This window comes from Populus nigra, chromosome 6, assembly GCF_951802175.1.
Source record: "Populus nigra chromosome 6, ddPopNigr1.1, whole genome shotgun sequence".
Classification (NCBI taxonomy): domain Eukaryota; kingdom Viridiplantae; phylum Streptophyta; class Magnoliopsida; order Malpighiales; family Salicaceae; genus Populus; species Populus nigra.
Genome location: NC_084857.1, coordinates 13,140,809 through 13,158,745, shown reverse-complemented (window position 1 = coordinate 13,158,745; position 17,937 = coordinate 13,140,809). Strand labels below are relative to the sequence as shown.

Below are 17,937 nucleotides of genomic sequence, written 5' to 3'. Positions count from 1 at the left end.
TCTGCATGCTAACATCATTATTTCATAATACGTGGGAAATAGAATGACCGTAGGCGCGCTCAAGAACCTTAGAAACATTGAAAAAATTTGAATAAACAAATAGATCCAGCTCAAGGAGCTTCATCAACCAGAGGTGCTCGATTCACATCAAACAAATGATCTCAAAATCGCAAACATATTGCCTAGAATAATGAATGTTCACTAGAAACAAGTATCAAGAAACCCCAGAAGAGTGATTCATATGGGCAACATCTAAATCAACCTGACCTGAAAATATCAACACATCCTTCTTAAAACTAATAAATGTGAATGTGACTGATTTGCAACTGCTAAACCAAAAACTTTTGCTCTCCCTTTGTTAGGAAGCCTAAACTATCTAATCTGTTTGATCTTGTCCATTTCTTGATACTTGGTGACCTGAGAACCCTCTATCTTGGCGTGGACCAGGCCTGTAATAACCATTTCCTTTTGGTCTGTTGTAGTCCCTGTCACCTCCATCATAGCTACCTCCTCTACCAGAACTCCGAGAGCTAAAACCACCCCTTGGAGCATCTGTTGGGCAGCCACCCCTGCCTCTACCCCTTCCTCCTGTTTGGAACATTTCAATCACCACAAAATTACAACAAAGATGCAATACCATACAAGATAACTGCTCAATATAGAACCAGATGCTTTGTATTGCTTCAACATTCCGACAATGCTTATCCTAAAAACATAGAAAGAGAAAGTTCCCGACAACAAAAACTGTTACATACATTTCTGTCACCATGCTTCCAAAAGGAAAGCCAGAGGGAGAAACAAGGAATAAAAGTTTATAGAAAATATCATTGTCAAGCTTTTGTTATCATTATGATCAATAGAAAGCAAAGCGGTGGTAATAAATGATGGCAAGAACAAAAAAAAGTAACAGGTCAAATTGGGGACTTGGCATAAACGAAGTCATCCAAAAGCTCCCAGGTAATTATTAAAATTATATATAATAAAATCATGCAAATCTAATTTTATGCAGCAATTAACCAATAGCAAGCTAATAAGGAACATAATATTAGTGTTAATGATAGTGGCATGGGAAAAATACGTACTTCCTGCTCGAAATGGGATGTTGCTGTTTGGTCTACGCTCTTCAATGTAAACTTGCCGTCCGCCAACAATTGCACTACCCGCCTATAGATATACAACAATATATAAGGATGTATTGCTACATTACTCAAAAAAAAAAAAAAAATACTTGCCTTTAAGGAAGGTTTTTTTTTCACATCAATGTTATAACCAGAATTAAAAAGACAATACAAAGTGAAACAATGGCTTTTCCAAAAAAAAAAAAACCAAGCACCCAAGAATCTACTAGGTAGGGAGAAAAGGAAACACAAAATGAATTAGCAATCAGTTCACAAAAAATCAGCCTCCCCACCATCAAGAAAATGATCAACAGAAAACTTGTTTCTGATGTGGAATTACAAAGTAGAAAGACATGAGAAAAAGTTCAGAATGCCTCAAAATTGTACAAAATGCCTACATCAGAAAGCTTGGTAGAAAAAAGCACCAAAAGCCTCAAAATTGTACAAATTTAAACTGAGACTCCAAAATGTACATTGGAATTTTCTTTTTAAGAGAAACCGTGGATGTTACACATCCTTCACATTTGAAAGGAACACGGTTAATCAGTGAAAGTTCTTAATTACAAACTGAATGATGAGAAAGAGTAACACATGATGAAAAAGCAAGGTGTGATAAAAATGCTGATTTTAAGGTTATTTAAACTTATTTAGACCTTGACTGCATTATGAACACCAGCCATATCTTCAAATTCAACAAATGCATAACATACACCAACATCCTGCATGTAAACAAGAATCAACCTTTCAGCACAACAGATTTAAGGAAAAAAAGCAAAAATATACAGACAAAACAGGTGCATGGATTTAACCTTGCGACTTCGAATGACTACTCCATCAGGCATGATTTCACCAAAATTCTTGAATTCCTCTTCAATCTCAGCTTCTGATAAGGTAGGCAGCAAGTTTCTCACATATACAGACCTTATTTCATCTGAAAGTGATTCACACACCCACCCACCCCAGATCAAAAAAAGAATCAGTTTGAATGCTCCAGAAATTTAAGGAAGTCACTTTCAAGTATTAAATAAAAATACACGTGCAAGTCTACTTTGGGGGGGGGGGATTGTTGTAGATGTTGAAAGTGGCATGATTTATTGGAAATATCAATTACTGTGTCAAAGTGATAAATAAAGGCAGAGCTCAAATATAACCTTCATGAATTTCCTCAGCTGTCTCTGCCTCTGGCCTTTCAAATGAATCTGACATCACAGTTGATTGTTGAACAGGGGCCTGTGAAGCGTGATTCCATTCTGAAGCAGGAGGTACATTTTTATTGACAGAAGGCTGGGGAGTCACTGATGTAGCAGATTGCCCCTTAGCAACACGTAACTTTCAATACAATTTAGGAAAAAGGAAAAAGAACATTCAGTCTTCTATATATAGATGAATCTCAAATACTACAGATATATATTTTATGCATATATGTGCTATATATTGAATCAACATAACTAGCATGTATGGTACATACAATAGAAGCATATGTGTGTTTTTGGGGCTCTCTAGCAGGTTCCTCAACAGAGGCAGGCTGGCGGTCTGGTGCATTGCTTGCTGTATTTTTAAGTGAGCCATTTGGCTTTTCCACAGAGTTTTCCTCCAGAATGTTTTCAGACTCAGACGCTTGCTGCAACCTTTTCTCTGGGAAAGTATAGCTGTCAACAGGACCATTTTCTTGGGCGTCAGCAGGGGCCACAAATTCCCTAGCCTGGGTTTCTCCACCCATTAAATAGGTAGGAACTGTAAAGTTGTAGATAAAAAAAATTATTTTCTGTATCTGGTGAAATTGACTTTTGGCCACACTCGATTTTAACTAGAGATATTTGGTAGCATAATTAGATTCCAGTCATAGCTTCACAACTCCTGACCTTGAAAGTAAATATACATCCAGTAGCTGTACACTTGCCATTACTCTATTGCTTAGAACTCGAATGTCAATCACACAGATTCCATCAAAGAACAATGACAACATCAGTAACTTACTTCCTCCCCATCTATGTTGAATAGCAAAGCAATATGTGAACAAAATCCAGTATTCATCATATAGACAGTTCAGGCTAATCCATAATACCTGGCTCAGGAATGGCACTTGGAGAATTGAGTTTGGAATCAAGATGGATCTGGGCTAATAAGACTGCTGGATGATGGTAAGTTGGTTGTTCGTCAGTGAAGTGAAAAACATCATTAAGAACAAAATAGCCTTTCTCCTGAGGGGCAAGAAAAAATGTCTCTACAAATTTCCTCTTATTATCAAAGCCTTTTACTTGCACGTAACCAGAAACCATCACAAGAACACCTCCATTCCAAGAATCTAGGGCATGCGCTGTCCTGATCTCGATTCCAGTATACTTGAGTGACATGATGAGAGCATGGATTTGCTGCCGAAAAAGAAAAGGAAAGGGAAACTGTTATCAGGGTCCTAATTAATACACATCCATGCATGATATAAGAGATGTACAGAACAAAAAAAGGGGTCATTGCCTGGAAAACTATAAACTTCTCAGGTTTGCAACCAAACATCATTATGCATCAATGTTAAAGACTATGTATCTCCATATTCTTTGTCCAGGACCCCACATCAGAAGAACTTTAACTGGTAACGGTCTTTTATCAAAATACAAGTAGCAAGGGAGGGGGGAGAAGAGAAACTGACATAATGTTAATCAAGCATACTTGATTTCAGGTAACATAAAAGCTTAGAAAGAATGTCTGTGTGTACATGTGTGCCTGCAAGGGAAATCACATTCCGCCATAAAGGCACAGAAAGGGAACTACAGTTTCCCAAATCGATTCAATTAATAGAGCCTAAATGTTCAATTGTAATAATATTTATATAAATTAAAAAATTCCAAGGGCCCATATGCTAGTGCGGTGGCTTATATTAAAGTACTATAATTAGAAGCTCTGCACTTATAAGAGGTTGTTGTAAGGAGTTTATGATGTTTTTAGCTGGCATGATTTTGAAAAAAGCTTCTACAACAAAGAATAATGTGTTTTCTTATCCTTTGGTAAATAAAAGGTACAAGAGTAACCTTTCTTCATACAGAAAAGTTTATTGAGATTATAACCTATTTGTGCATCCTGTCCTTGTGAAATCACCACTGGCGAGCTCTGAGCCTCTTTACCTCTTAACTTTAAATTACTTTTAAAGCAAACCAAACCCTTACTAAACTTTATGCAGCAACCAGGAAGCAACTTGAAATCAGCTTAACAAACCACCAAACAAGACCCTAGGTTGTCTTCTAAGAAAAGCTAAAATCAAATTGTGAAAATTCATCACTATACGATGGAATACGAACAATAATTTCCCATAATAAATGAACTAACCTTCTCTTTAAGAAGAATGTAATTTATAACAAAGATTGAGAAAAAAATTTCAAGAAAACGTTTATAATTTAGGTCATAAATAATTTAATATTTTTTTTTCTTTTTTCTTTTTGAATGTTTCTGTTTGTTGATAATAAATTACAAAAAGATCCTTAATATGAGTTTGTGGCTAAATAAGCTATGGTTTTTATCTTTTAATTTTACTACGAGTCACATATCTTTTAAATGCAAATATTTTTGTATATCAAATGTGTGTGCCTTGCTTAACTCCATGCATGCATATACGCTTTGCGCTAGCCACATTGGATTCAACACGCACTCACAAACACAGCATGTATTGACACAAACACAAATGTTCAGTTTACAAGTTGGTTTTATTTAATGCTCTCTGTGACCATATTATGTCTCCTTGGAGATGGTTATCAAAAATTTATCCCTAATAAACAGTAAAATTTTGCTTCAAGGTTGTAATAAACAAAATGCATAACACAGCATAAAAGAAGTAGAAAAATACTGTCACTATCGTACTCGTGTGGTGAAACATTTCTTTTCTGATTGAGAAAAAAAAGAAAACACACACACACACAACTTAAAGCTATGTCTCTAATGATGGAAAGTAAAATCAAATCGTAAATCGCTGACCATTCTAAACAAGAATACACAGGACATCATCGTTTGCATAATTTTCCTTCTTTTCTTTAGTTAATTAGCGTTAAAAAAGAGTCATTACCTTGTTGCCATTTTTTTTTCTAGTAGCTAATTTGATTCAAAACATGCATACATTTAAGGGTACTCAAAATTTTAGCTTGTATTAAAACTGGGAATTTCTCGTTAAAGAAATCGAAAGACACCAAATTAAAAAAAAAAAAAAAACAATGATGGCACAAGTAAAGCAACTGCATAATGGCCAATCAAATATTATAGAAATCAATTAAAAGAGAGATAGAAAGAAAGGGAAGATTACTGACGAGCATTGTAGCAGCGGATTCTCTGATAGAGCCATCAATACGAAGCATAGTACTGGCATCGCTGTAGAACTGGTGGACAAACTCGGGTTGTTGCTGTAATACTTGATAGTACTGTGCCACAAAGTAAGTCCCTACCTACAACAACCAAACATTTCTTTATTTTCAGTTACAAATGATAACGTAAAGATTATAAAAATATATGTTTTTTAAGGAGCCAACGGACGGACGAACCTGGGCAGCGCTGACTGGAATGTGATAGGGCACCGACGACGACATTTCCAAAAAAAGAAAAACCTAGATCTATAAATGCCCCTCTCTCTCTCTCTCTGTGTCTCTCAAGATCTGCAGCATCAACACATTGTCTAAAAATAGAAGATAATAAACAGAGAGAAAGCAGGATCTGAGTGGTGACTGTTGTATTTGCTAGATAAAGAAAGAGAGATACCTGGAGACTCACTCACGGGAGGGAGGGAGGGAGGATAATACTAATACCCTACAAGATTTGAGTGAAGAAGATTTTCTCCCACTCCTTTCCCCCTTTTCTTTTTTTCTTTTTGTTTTGATCATGTGTTGTTTGTATTACCATTACGTTGTGTTCTTTCTTTGCCCTTTCTTTGTTCTTTTGGGACAAATGCATCATCATCTTGTCCCTTAGGTTTCGGAAACCGGTTCAATTAACCCCTTCTAATTTGATTTTAACATAACAGTCCTTATATTTTTATTTCGTTCACATATGGTCCCTCTTACAACTAATGAATGTACGGATGTTTGTTTTTGTTTTTTTTTTAAATATTTTTATATTTTTAATTAATTTTTTCTATTTTTTATTATTTGAATGTGCTAATATAAAAAAATCTTAAAAAATAAATAAAGATTATTTTGATGTATTTTAAAATATATATATTTTAAAAAGTAATTATTATTATAATTTTAAAAACATAGTTAGTTGCAGAGGATAGAAGAAATAACCATAGAATAAAAAATATGAAGGTTAACCTAGAAATTATAAATAGATCACTTCTCTTTTATTTTTATAAATATGGAATTTATCGAGAATAGAAAGAAATGCAACTTTTAATATATTGATTAATTTTAAAAAAAATAATATTGGATATTAGGAAAAAATCATTGAAATCTATATTGATTTTTTATTTTTATTTTTTTATTATTATTCCCATGTTTACGTGGCCACAGTTGGAAAGATACTGATTTAACCAATTTCGTAGCCTGAGAGACCAGACAGTGTCTGTGGCCCTCTTTCCTGTGATGCCTGGGAGTGCTGCTAGCCGTCGAAATAACTATAAAAAATAATAAATAAAGGGATTTTTAAGAGCGTGTTTGGCAGTGTGGTTGCGGGTGCTTTTCAAATAACTTTTCGTGCCAAAATGCATGTCAACGATGTTTTTTTATTTTTTAAAAATCATTTTTGACATCAGCACATCAAAACGATCCAAAACATACAAACCATATTAAATTTTAACAAAAAAAAAAAATTCAAATTTTTTGGGAACGCGGCCGCAGCCGCGTTCCCAAACGGTGCCTATTTACTTGCTACTGCTTGGTGCTATCTTAAGCTCGTGGAACATGGCTCGCTTTCCTTTTTGTCTACCTTTTCATTTTCTTTCAAGGACTCCCCAAAGGTCAAAATAAATAAATAACCATTATTATTATTTTATTTTACTTTTTAATTTGGAGCTAGTTTGTTATTCTTATTGTTGTGATTATTTTTAAAAATATTTTTATTTAAAAATATATTAAAATAATTTTATTTTTATATCAAACATCAAAACAATATTAAAAATATATAAAAAATTAATTTAAAACAGAAAAAATTAAAGTTTTTTCAAAAGTATTTTACAACCATGAAAAAAAACAAACTCTACCATTTTTTTTTAGCAAATTAAAAACTCAGTTATTTGGTAAGAAAATAGTTATTCTCTATCACATCTCATGGCCAATTCTACCACTTTTCTCTTAATGAACCAATACGTGTAGTAGTAACAAAAAAAATATTTTTCCTTTTTTAGTTTTATTTTTTTAATAAAATACTAAAAAAATATGTTATAACTTATAATAGTTATCTTAAAGTTTTGTATTTAAAAAATTTATATTATTAACTAAAAAAGAATCAAATCTATAATACTAACTAAATATCAAAATATATATATAAAAAATTAGTTTCTTACATTGTTAAAAAGTGCTTCCATATAAAAAATGTATTGTTTAAATGTGTTGTTTTCATTTGAAAAACAATAAAAAGCTTTTGAAGAAAACAAAAAATTTATAAAACGTGTTTTCCAAACTCTGCTTAAATTCGAAAAATTGAAAAACACGTTTTATAAATTTTTTATTTCTTAACAGCACTAAAATTTCTGGGAAATTACTTCATCACTTAATCAATGGAATGTATACTATAGTGCAAAATGTCATCACCATATTTACAGATTAATTTTTGAAAGGACGATTCAGATCTCCTGTATCACTGCATGAAGGTCATTTGTTGTCTGACTCAATCATAGCAATGCCAAATCTATGCTTCTGCTAAACACTGTCAAATACTGTGTTTGATTCCTTAATAATATAATGCTGTTGTTGTTTCTTGTTTATTCCATCATGCTAAAATGGAAAAGTTGCCCCTTTTTTGTTTACAAAATGAGGGACATCCGGGATCTCCAAGGATCTAATGGCAAGCCATGGCAGAGACCATGTCTCTAAAACATCATCATAGCAAATCATGACCATCGGGTGTCCATCCACTACAGCTTATTCTGGAAAAAAACTAGCAATTGTAGATGAAAGTGATACACAGGTCTTTTGTTTGTCAGCATTGTCAAGTAAAAATGTTAGCTAGGTATAAAATGCAGCAATACAAGCAGCATGGCAGCATCTCGCTAACACGAGATTTTTTTTCTTTTTTCTTTTTTCTTTTTTGTAGCGTATTCATAGCCTTACCAAATAAAACCACAACAAATTTCATAAGGAACTTCCACTCATGAATCAGAAGGGGAAGATCAGGCAAACACAATAGACATGTAAGAGAAGAGAATCCCAGGTTGCCAAGTTACTGCAATAGCAAAAGTAACTATTGTTTCCTTCCATTAATTCTCGGTGCTATCGGCATTGATGTTCAGCATCCCTTCAAAAATCTGCACTTTTTCGTCCACAATCTCATGATTTTCTCCCTTCAGCTAAGCTTACGCGCAACGCTCGTCCCTCTAGTTCCTAAAAAAGGAGCACAAGAGCCATTGATTAATTGCTTTCCAAAGAAAAAAAATGGTAGTAGTAACTGAGAAAGTATTCAGAGAGTAGAGGGAGAAGGACTGTACCACTCCATCAAGAGATACAAGGGCTGTTTGCATCTCTGCTTTTGTTGAATAACATACAAAACCGTAACCACGGGATTTTCCTGTCTCCCCGTCATATAGAACCCTTGCTCCAACAACGTTACCATATTCTTGAAAGGCTTGTGTCAAACTTTCAGATGTTGCTGACCAAGATAAATTTCCAACAAAAAGTTTGTATTCTGTTTCTGGATATAATGGTTCTTTAGGTTTAGGATTGTCTGAAAAGTTCACCCTCAAGATGCGACCCATGTAGTGCTGAAAAGGAGAAAAATATTGAAGCTTGAGGTCAAATGACTTGTACATATTTTAAGCATTCACACTCACTCACAGAGAGAGAGACAGATAAAATCATAGATGTGAAAGATTAGTTCTTACGCTTTCATCAAGATTTTCAATGACTGCATTACAATCTTCAATGCTGCTCATTGTCACGAATGCGAAACCTCTGCTTCTTCCAGTTTCTCTGTGATAGAGAACCTGCAGCCATGCTCATTCTTCAGTAAAGGAAATAAAACAGTGCTATAGAATCCCATGAAAGCATTAGTAGCGGGATTAGGGCACATTGTAAGCTAAAGAGTAAAGAGTAATCAATACTTGAGCACAAGTTCTAAAATATTCAAAGCATTTCATTACCAATAGTCAAGTTTCCATCATGATATAGTACTTAAGCATCAATGTCCTGAAAAAAGTATGAAATCAGCAATAACAAGAGAAGGGCTGTCTGAATTTGGATGTTCAGGAGTATTGAAAACAAAGGAAAATCAATGCAGTGTTTATTGCACACAGAATCGGATTTCACTCTTTCACTTCCCAAAACCCCGTGTAGCAGTGAAAATTGGGAATAAAACTTCTCTAGCAGCAAATGTGAGATCATCAGTTAAACAATCATTCACCTCCCTTTTTTCACAGGCAACAATTATGCACCTCCCCGTGCATCGGTTCACATTGAACAACCTACTTAGTTACGACTCATCCTTGAATCCAAGTGAATGTAGCAGATAACAAGGAAACTGTTGCCACAATGATAACATGTGGCTCCTCCTTCACTACTTGTACCATAGTTTTTTTCTAGGACAGTGGACCACATTCCTGACTGATGGAGTGATCGTGATAACAAGGGAATAACAGCATATTCAAGCCTCTAATTTGCCGATCCAATCTTTTCAAAGAGGCAACCTACAACTTTGTCTTGAGATTATAAAACTGAATTATCAGGCTTGTTCCATTCATCCAAGTTCAAGAAGCTCATATAGTTTATGTTCAATCTATTACCATTTACCACTCTATTGCCAACTGATCACCAACACAGGAATTTCACTACTTAGATTGAATTGTCCAATTAACCTACATTTTAAAGTTATCAGAACCTTCACTCATGGCATATTAACGCAAACATATGCACCTTGCTCACACTACCAAAGCAAGCTTAAGTTTTCATAGCCCATAAAAAAATTTAGATTTAAAGCACATGCCATCTGTCGATCCAAGTATCTCTATGGTGAACTTTCGAGCTGAATTTTCTAGCTATAGCAGAGCTATATTTAACAAAGTTATTTGGTTCTTGCATGTTTGATGAACCCACTTTGCCACCACACTATATACGTTGGCATCATACACAGGCTTTGCTTATTCATGAGTTGATGGTAAATCTAGTCATAATTGCATATCCTACTTAAGTAAAGTATAAAATAGCTAATATGTTTAGAAGGAAATAAATCACACTCCCAATTATCTCATCATATGCATTAATGTTTAACATACCTCGACCATCTCTGGACTACCATACTCTTGAATGATTCCAGCAAGCTGTGCGCTGTCAACATTATATGGCAAATTCCCAAAGTAAAGCTTAGTATTAACAGGGATTTCATTAGTTTCTCCTTTTGCTTCTTCTGAAGCCAGTTCCTCTTCCTCCACCGCAGAAGCAGTTGCAGGTGCCTCCTCTTGAGCAACAGAAGCAGATACTCTCGGCACCCTCCATGAGACTGCAACTTGTGAAAGTGGTTCTATAACATAATCAGAGCGATATAACGAGGCTAACATGATGCGAGCTGGCGAGACTTTGAGGAGAGAATGACCCAATGGACAGTGCTTGATATGCATGCGTTTGAAGGTGTGAATTGATGAAGGAGAGAAAGATGAGCCTGCAGCTGCAGCAGCAGAGGCAGCCATGGTGCAAGAAATTGGCTCGAAAAGTGCTGGTGATGGTTTTTTCAGTTATGGGTGGGGGTATGATGACTTGAAAGTAAGTGCTAATGGAGGGATGTGAGAAGGGTTAAGCTGTCCAAGCTGATGTGGGCAGATTGTGTCCAATGAGATGAGGGTAGAGATATGCATAGCGGGATAAGGTGAGTTCAGCATGGATCAGACTCAGACTTCAGTGTTGGTAATTTTCGGTCTCTCTTGCCTTTTTCACTGCCAGAACTGATGCTTGGTCTATCCGTTGTTTGACATGTCTTTCTAGATTCATCAAGGAAAAAAATGAACGACACGCCTTCCAAGATCTATAAATGAGAAAACATGTCTTTTGGACGAACTGTTGTTGTCACTCCACACTTGATATTTGATAGTAGCATTTCACTCAACAGTATCGTTATAAGTTCAAATGATTTTGTTGAGTGAGCAGTTAAGTGTTAGATCTTTCGAATGGCAATTGCCTAAAAGCTAGTACATGAATGGGAAATTGTTTAAGATCCACATTTGCATGCATACATCTGTATATTTGCTATTCAAAAAAAAATGGAAAAAAAAAAAACAATGGCTGCGGCCAAGAAACATAAGGGTTCTGGCATATCTTCTTAAGGAAGTTAAAAGTTTGGTTCTCAAGAACTACTTCTGTGCTTTTAATGCAGAAGCGAGTTGTAAGGAGATCTACTGTTACTAAATCACAAGTAATTTTGCTCCTGGGTAGTCTGGATCAACAATTTCAATAAGATGTTGGACACGATCTGGCTGCTATGGGATATTTTGGATGTTACTCATCCTGTGACATCCATGCATCCATGTACTGTTTTGCCACTCTCATGTACGCGTCAAATGATGATACTGAACATATAGTCTGAGTTTGTTTGCTCCACGAATCACCATGGACTTTGGCTGGAGAGCCATGCCTGCAACTGCCCCATGTATCATCGATGATTTGTGCGGGCTGGCTGGTCTTTCTGATCTCCCTTTCTCTGGATTCCCCTGAACTACAAGCTCATAATGTGAGGATTTCTTCTTCTGGGCTACAAACTCATAATGTAAGGACTCTGTTATGTGAACACTGCTCTTCATGTGGTTTCTATTACAGCATAGCAAAATTGCAACTGATGTTATCACGCTTCCATTAGGAAACAAAAATGCCCTAGCTATAATCATAGCTATCATGATCTCAACTGTCGATCCAGTGTGTACAATCAAACAATTAGATTCTCATGAAACGTGGTTTATCGGTTGCGATCTTTCTTCTCTGGCCGGATGCTTCAGGTGGTGACCATTTCTTTACTTTAAGCTCACTCTTGTTATCAGAAGTGTTCTTGGACTTCCTTGTACTTGTTGGACTTGCATCGGTGATTTGACCGGGGACAGCTTTACATGGTTCATGTCTACTTTCCATCAGCTTATTATTCTTTGAAGCTGTAGGTCGTGCCACTTTAGTCCTGTTGTTACTTCCAATCACCGCATCATTGTCTAGATACAAATTCGAAAATCCACAAGTTAGAGATCTTCACAGCATCTAAATAGATCGTGGGCATACAAACACATAACTGGAAAGGAGTGCAGATAGCTGGCCAGTGTATAAGCAGCAAAAAGACGTGCATATGAACAAGTGTGATACAACAATGGTTATCATGGTATCTGGGCTTTTTGATGCCCAAATAAATACTGGTTTAATTTGTCAAATCCCGATCCTAAGAAAACTGGTCATTATGTTCCTAAACAAGCACAGCATCTTGTTCCCCAAAGTTTTTAAAATCTGATGCTTCCAAACCAGACAGACTTTTAAGTTATTTCAGGCTTTATGCATCCAGAGACTTCCCACTGACATGGTTTCCTAATTGCATGGAGTTCATTAGTACCTTCTGCATCTTCCATGGTCTGATTCAATAATTTGAAATGCTCAAAATTTAGAACATAAAAATCAACAAGGATATCATACGATGAAAATTAAAGCTTGTGCATTGTAAGAAAGGAATTAGACTCTGGATGGTTTGCATTGTTGCCTGAAAAGCCAAAAACCAAAAGCATGTTTCATTACTACAATTATAGCTCCAACACAAATATATCAATCTTTTGTGCTACAAACATAAGAGTGATGAAAGCTTACTTTCATTCTCCAACCCTAAACCACGTTGAAGCTGGCTTCGGTTTAATTTATTCTATATGAAGCTTTTTGATGCACCTATTACGGCATGATAGAGTACAACACCATAGTAATAGTAGACAGTAAATAGTACTTCAAGAGATAAATTTGGATTAAATGGTTAACAGGAAAAGAATATTTACCAGGACTAGATAAGACAGCACGTGGACGTGGGATCGAACTGGCTCTAATATTCAGTCTATCCTCCTCGGTAGAATTGCTTTTCTTCTCTGCTTCTGAGAATCAATAGAGTTAATTTGTAAGAAATGACAAATATCTCTGCACAGAGTATAATGTGAATTTTGTGTCATGAATGCAACGGGCTAAACTTTAACCTTCAGAAACAAAAACTTTTGGCATGATTACATTCGGTACATAAGACTTCGGAATTCTGGCTACGATTGGTGGAGAAACATCTTGGTGCCCCTTCACTGCAAATAATGAAGGTCAGCAGGAACATATGGACCAAATATCAAAGAACAAACTGATTTGAAAAGGGAAAATTAGCAATAAATTCCATTACTTAATTTGTCAGTGTTTATCTAATTTGAAACAAAGGAGAGCAGCTTCTCAGATGTATGCTCATTGCGTAGCTTCCAATCTAATGTTTATTTCACATTCTGCACATGATTCTGAACCATCTTATTTCTCAGAGCATAGTACCCCTTATCAAATAATAATATCACCCCCTTGAGTTGTGACATCAAAATTACTAGCAAGGTGGTGAAAGTTCTTAACACCACTATTTAACTTGATAATTGAATATTGAACCTCGTAATGATAGCTAATGGAGGCATCATTTTCATAAAATCACCCCCCCCCCACCTCATTACTAATAGTAAAATTGGAATAAGATAGGCATGTCGTATGCTCGACATTTGTTGCCCTGGTTTATACCCCGGAGTACTGCTACGGCCGATCTGTCACCCAACATCCTGAAACAACCTAAAGGCTTGGGAAAAAATAAACAGCCGTGAATGCTCATCCAGCCGGTTAGAAACAAAAAACAGCTTTACTGAAGACAGAAATTTCTTTACACCATCCCATCCAACTTAAAAAATAAGACATACATGAACTTGGCAGAGCAAAAATAACTAATACTTTTTTTATCAACTATCAAAGTTTAACCATACTATCAACAAAGCAAGCTGTTGAATTCTTGGCCAAACAGCAACAACCCAGAATAACATGTTCCAAACATTTGTCAGATAGAAAATAAGTTTAGCAGATATTATCAAAACCCATATATCCAACTATTTATCCCAGCTAGCACTAGCAGAGGTAGCTCAGCAAGCTCAGACTGCTGATAAGACAAATCAAACTAATTGGAAAAAAGAAAAACTTATGCCACAAAATTCAAAATAAAGAAAGAAAAAAGGGCTGGTATAGGAAGGAGAGAGCAGGAAGCACCTGGAACGCAAGAATCCTGCAAACAAAGAAACTGGATATCTTTCAAGGAAAGCAAAGAACTCCAGTCGTGTGCATGTTGATCGTCTCGCCCATCTGTTCTCACCTTCACCTTTGGATACACTTGAAACAAATTCCAAGAAAAAAAAAAACCATGTCAGAATACAAAGAAAGTTGACAGCTTTCTATAAAGAAATTCCAAAGATCAAAAACCCACTTTGTGTTTTTTGTAATCAAATCACTTGCTATCCTGTTTTGGATGAAACTATCATTAAGTATGATGACAAGTGGAGGTGGTTTTATTGCTCTGTTGCGAAGCAAAACCACAGCAGAAACAGTAAAAACAGGGGCTTTTGTGAAGTGGGCAACCCAAGGTGAGAAGATTGTGTTGATGGATGGGTATGGAACAGAGTTCTGAAACTAAAAAGTCTGTAAGAGATTGAATTGCGTTATGCGTCTGCTGAGTAGAAGAAAGGAAGAGCAATGGCTGGGTTTGGTCAGACTCAATTGATGCATATGTTCGGCATTTGGCAAAAGGTTGGGCCCTACTAACCATTTCTTTTTGGCAATGCACTTAAGCGAATTGGATACGCAACAAATAAATGATATTTTATTAATTAGTTTTTAAATTTATATATTTTATTAATCTTCATTTAAGATTTTCTTCTCTTACTTACATATAATTTTAAGAAAAAAAAGAGCTCAGATAATAATTAATAATATCATTCCATAAAATTTCTTTTACTATTATATTTCTGGAAGAATTGAGATTCGACTAAAAATAAAATTATTTTAACCTTATTTATTTAATTTTAGTATTTAAGAATCTTTAAACAATATAAATAAATTATGCAAGTCAGAGATTTTTATAGATTTATAAATCCCATTAAAAAAATTTAATATTTTAAAAATCTGTCATATTAACATCCTTCTATTGCCTCCTCTCCTCTTTTTCACATAAATATTTTTAAAATAAGTAATTTTTTAGATGAAAACAAGTGGGGAATAATGTAATTTCATCCATTCAACTCAAATAAACTCCATATTTTTAAAACCTATTCCATACAAAATAATTCAATTAACAAATCAAATCAGTTATAATAAAGAATTGATTGATTCCAAACAAGCTGCTGCTAGGTTTTACAGGTTTTGTAGCTGGTGAAAGTCCTTGATGATTGTTAAACCAGGTGGTGTCAATGTCATGTCACTGCTGATGCTTTAAACCATGGAAATTGTAATTACCCCAAAAAGCTCGTTTTGCTTTTTTATTTTAATTGGCTAATTTCTTGTTTATCCTTTGTCGTTGTGTAGATTTGAGCAGTATGGTGTCAGTTGTGTAATCGTGACCTTGTGGATGCTAAAGCAGGTCTAATAATTTCTTATTTCAAGCTGCTTGATACCATAACCAAAGCCCTGTCTGGTTTGTCTTGCAGAATGCATTGTGGAAGTATCTTACCTTTTCTTTGCGACCGCGTCTCTCTCATGCATTTCATCAAACACTTTGCGTGCTTATACAGGAAAGCGAGTCTTCAAGTAAGAGAAGGGGTGGGTGTTGAGAGAGAGCTTGATAGATAAAGCATGGAGAGCGACACAAGAGGAGAGAACAGAGAGGGTAGTAGCGCAGGTTTTGAAAGGGGAAGCGAGGGTAGGGCGGCGCAACATGGAAAGAAGGGTAGGGAAGTAAATACAGGAATTTGAGTTAGCAGAAATGAGGGTTGTCATCAAAACAATGTTTGGAAGTGGGATTTGAGAGAAGATGCAATGAGTGTAAGATAGAAAGGAATTGTTGCTGGATTTGGAGTGGAATGTTGTTAGAAAAAAGAAGGGTCTTTTTTTTCAGGAGTTGTAGTGCTGGATTTTGATTGATTCGTGGGTCACTTGTCACTGAAACTGAATCCAAATCCATCATGGTATTCGCCAGATTCTCAAGTCTGCTGCTGCTGCCATGCAAATTAATTGATTGATAGCACAGGGATGATGATAACTGCTGCAAATCCTAAAATTTTCTGACTCAGTTAAGAAATCAATAATATCACCGGAGAAAAATAGAGGTTATATAATAGAGTGTCGCCCACTCTGATCTGTCTACAAACCATCATCTGGTCAGGACCCCAGCTGTTTGAGTTTCAACTGATTATTCATTGGTGCTTTGCCTAACAAATTGTCCCAATCATTGATCGCCTCCGAGGTCTATAAAAAAAATCAAGTAAAATTTAATATGAAAAAAAAATTAAATGACGTGAATGGAATCGAAATAAAAATTAATTAGTAAAAGGATTTAAAAAATATTAAAAATTAAATTTGGTATAAAAATTAGAAAGGAAATCATAAATCAAAGGAAGAAAAAAAATAAAACAAATAGTAATTGAGACCCTAGGTTAGTGGATTTTTTTTAGGGTCAAAGCGGAGAAAGTTAGTATTATTTATTGTTATAATAATTTTTTTTGGTTAATGTAATTATCTAGACCAGCTTATATGTATATCGACTAATTCTATAGATCCTGAAATTAACGACCATATAAGTCTCGACTGGTTATCATATAAGTAACTATAGGGCTCAAATTTGAGATCACAAAGAGAATAAATTTCTTGATCCTAAACTCTTACTATTAAATCACCATGTGTATATATATAGATGGTTACTACAATAATTTCCTCATAAAGTCCTAGCTTATATTAATTAATTGAGACCCTCACATGCAATTGTTGTACAAGTACTTCCTATAATGCTTCTTGAGGATTTGAGGATATGGTGAAGTAGTGAATTTAATTTTAAGTATACACTGTTGTTGCTGATATATCGTGCTCCCTAAGGTTAAAAAGTCTAACAGTGCTCTTATTGCTAGAATTTAATTAATTTGATAGCAAATATCTCATAAATATCAGCCAATGATCCAAAATTCCTTAGTTTCTTTATAGCATGTTTGGTAGTGTGGTAGTGATTGCTTTTTAAATAATTTTTTATATCAAAATACATGTTAATGATGTTTTTTTATTTTTAAAATTTTTTTTTAACATCAACATATGAAAACGATTCAAAACATATAAATCATATTAAATTTTAGCAAAAAAAATTTAAAATTTTTTTAGAACACGGTTGTTAATAAATTTAATGAATCTAATAGCAAAAATCTCATAATAATTTAATGAGTTTGTTCTCAATTTTTTTATTCTCTAATATTATTTATTTTTCGAGATATTATGGTGGCTAGTATATATCACACTTAGATCATCGACGATCTTTTTAATATTTTTATATTTGTGTTTATGGAAGATTTGGTTTACTTTGAGTGTCTTTTTTTTTTATTTTTTTTTCTCTTATCTCTCTTCTTATTATAATTCACGTAGCTTATTTCAAAAAACAAAAATTAAATGTCTTGTTTTGTAATTGCAATATAACAATGTTATTTCACTATTTTGTTTTTCAAACTGTA

The 17,937-nt window shown here is 34.7% G+C and overlaps 3 protein-coding genes across 3 annotated transcripts; all 3 read right to left on the bottom strand.

Moving 5' to 3' along the window:
- Positions 1 to 68: 68 nt before the first annotated feature.
- On the bottom strand, positions 69 to 6,029 carry LOC133697011 (nuclear transport factor 2-like). Its single transcript, XM_062119329.1, has 10 exons — positions 5,853 to 6,029; positions 5,639 to 5,749; positions 5,408 to 5,542; positions 3,184 to 3,490; positions 2,587 to 2,852; positions 2,270 to 2,447; positions 1,928 to 2,049; positions 1,772 to 1,837; positions 1,083 to 1,164; positions 69 to 588 (listed from the first exon to the last, which is right to left on the bottom strand). Exons 2-10 carry the CDS (start codon positions 5,681 to 5,683, stop codon positions 377 to 379), a joined length of 1,413 nt encoding a protein of 470 aa, XP_061975313.1. The 5' UTR covers positions 5,684 to 5,749; positions 5,853 to 6,029; the 3' UTR covers positions 69 to 376.
- A 2,141-nt stretch (positions 6,030 to 8,170) lies between these two features.
- Positions 8,171 to 11,073, bottom strand: LOC133697830 (28 kDa ribonucleoprotein, chloroplastic-like). Its single transcript, XM_062120637.1, has 4 exons — positions 10,513 to 11,073; positions 9,127 to 9,228; positions 8,734 to 9,006; positions 8,171 to 8,629 (listed from the first exon to the last, which is right to left on the bottom strand). Exons 1-4 carry the CDS (start codon positions 10,921 to 10,923, stop codon positions 8,576 to 8,578), a joined length of 840 nt encoding a protein of 279 aa, XP_061976621.1. The 5' UTR covers positions 10,924 to 11,073; the 3' UTR covers positions 8,171 to 8,575.
- Positions 11,074 to 11,513: 440 nt separating this feature from the next.
- Positions 11,514 to 15,042, bottom strand: LOC133697831 (uncharacterized). Its single transcript, XM_062120638.1, has 5 exons — positions 14,721 to 15,042; positions 14,507 to 14,626; positions 13,432 to 13,527; positions 13,240 to 13,332; positions 11,514 to 12,423 (listed from the first exon to the last, which is right to left on the bottom strand). Coding segments are annotated over exons 1-5 (576 nt in total). The 5' UTR covers positions 14,722 to 15,042; the 3' UTR covers positions 11,514 to 12,157.
- Between the last annotated feature and the right edge of the window lie 2,895 nt (positions 15,043 to 17,937).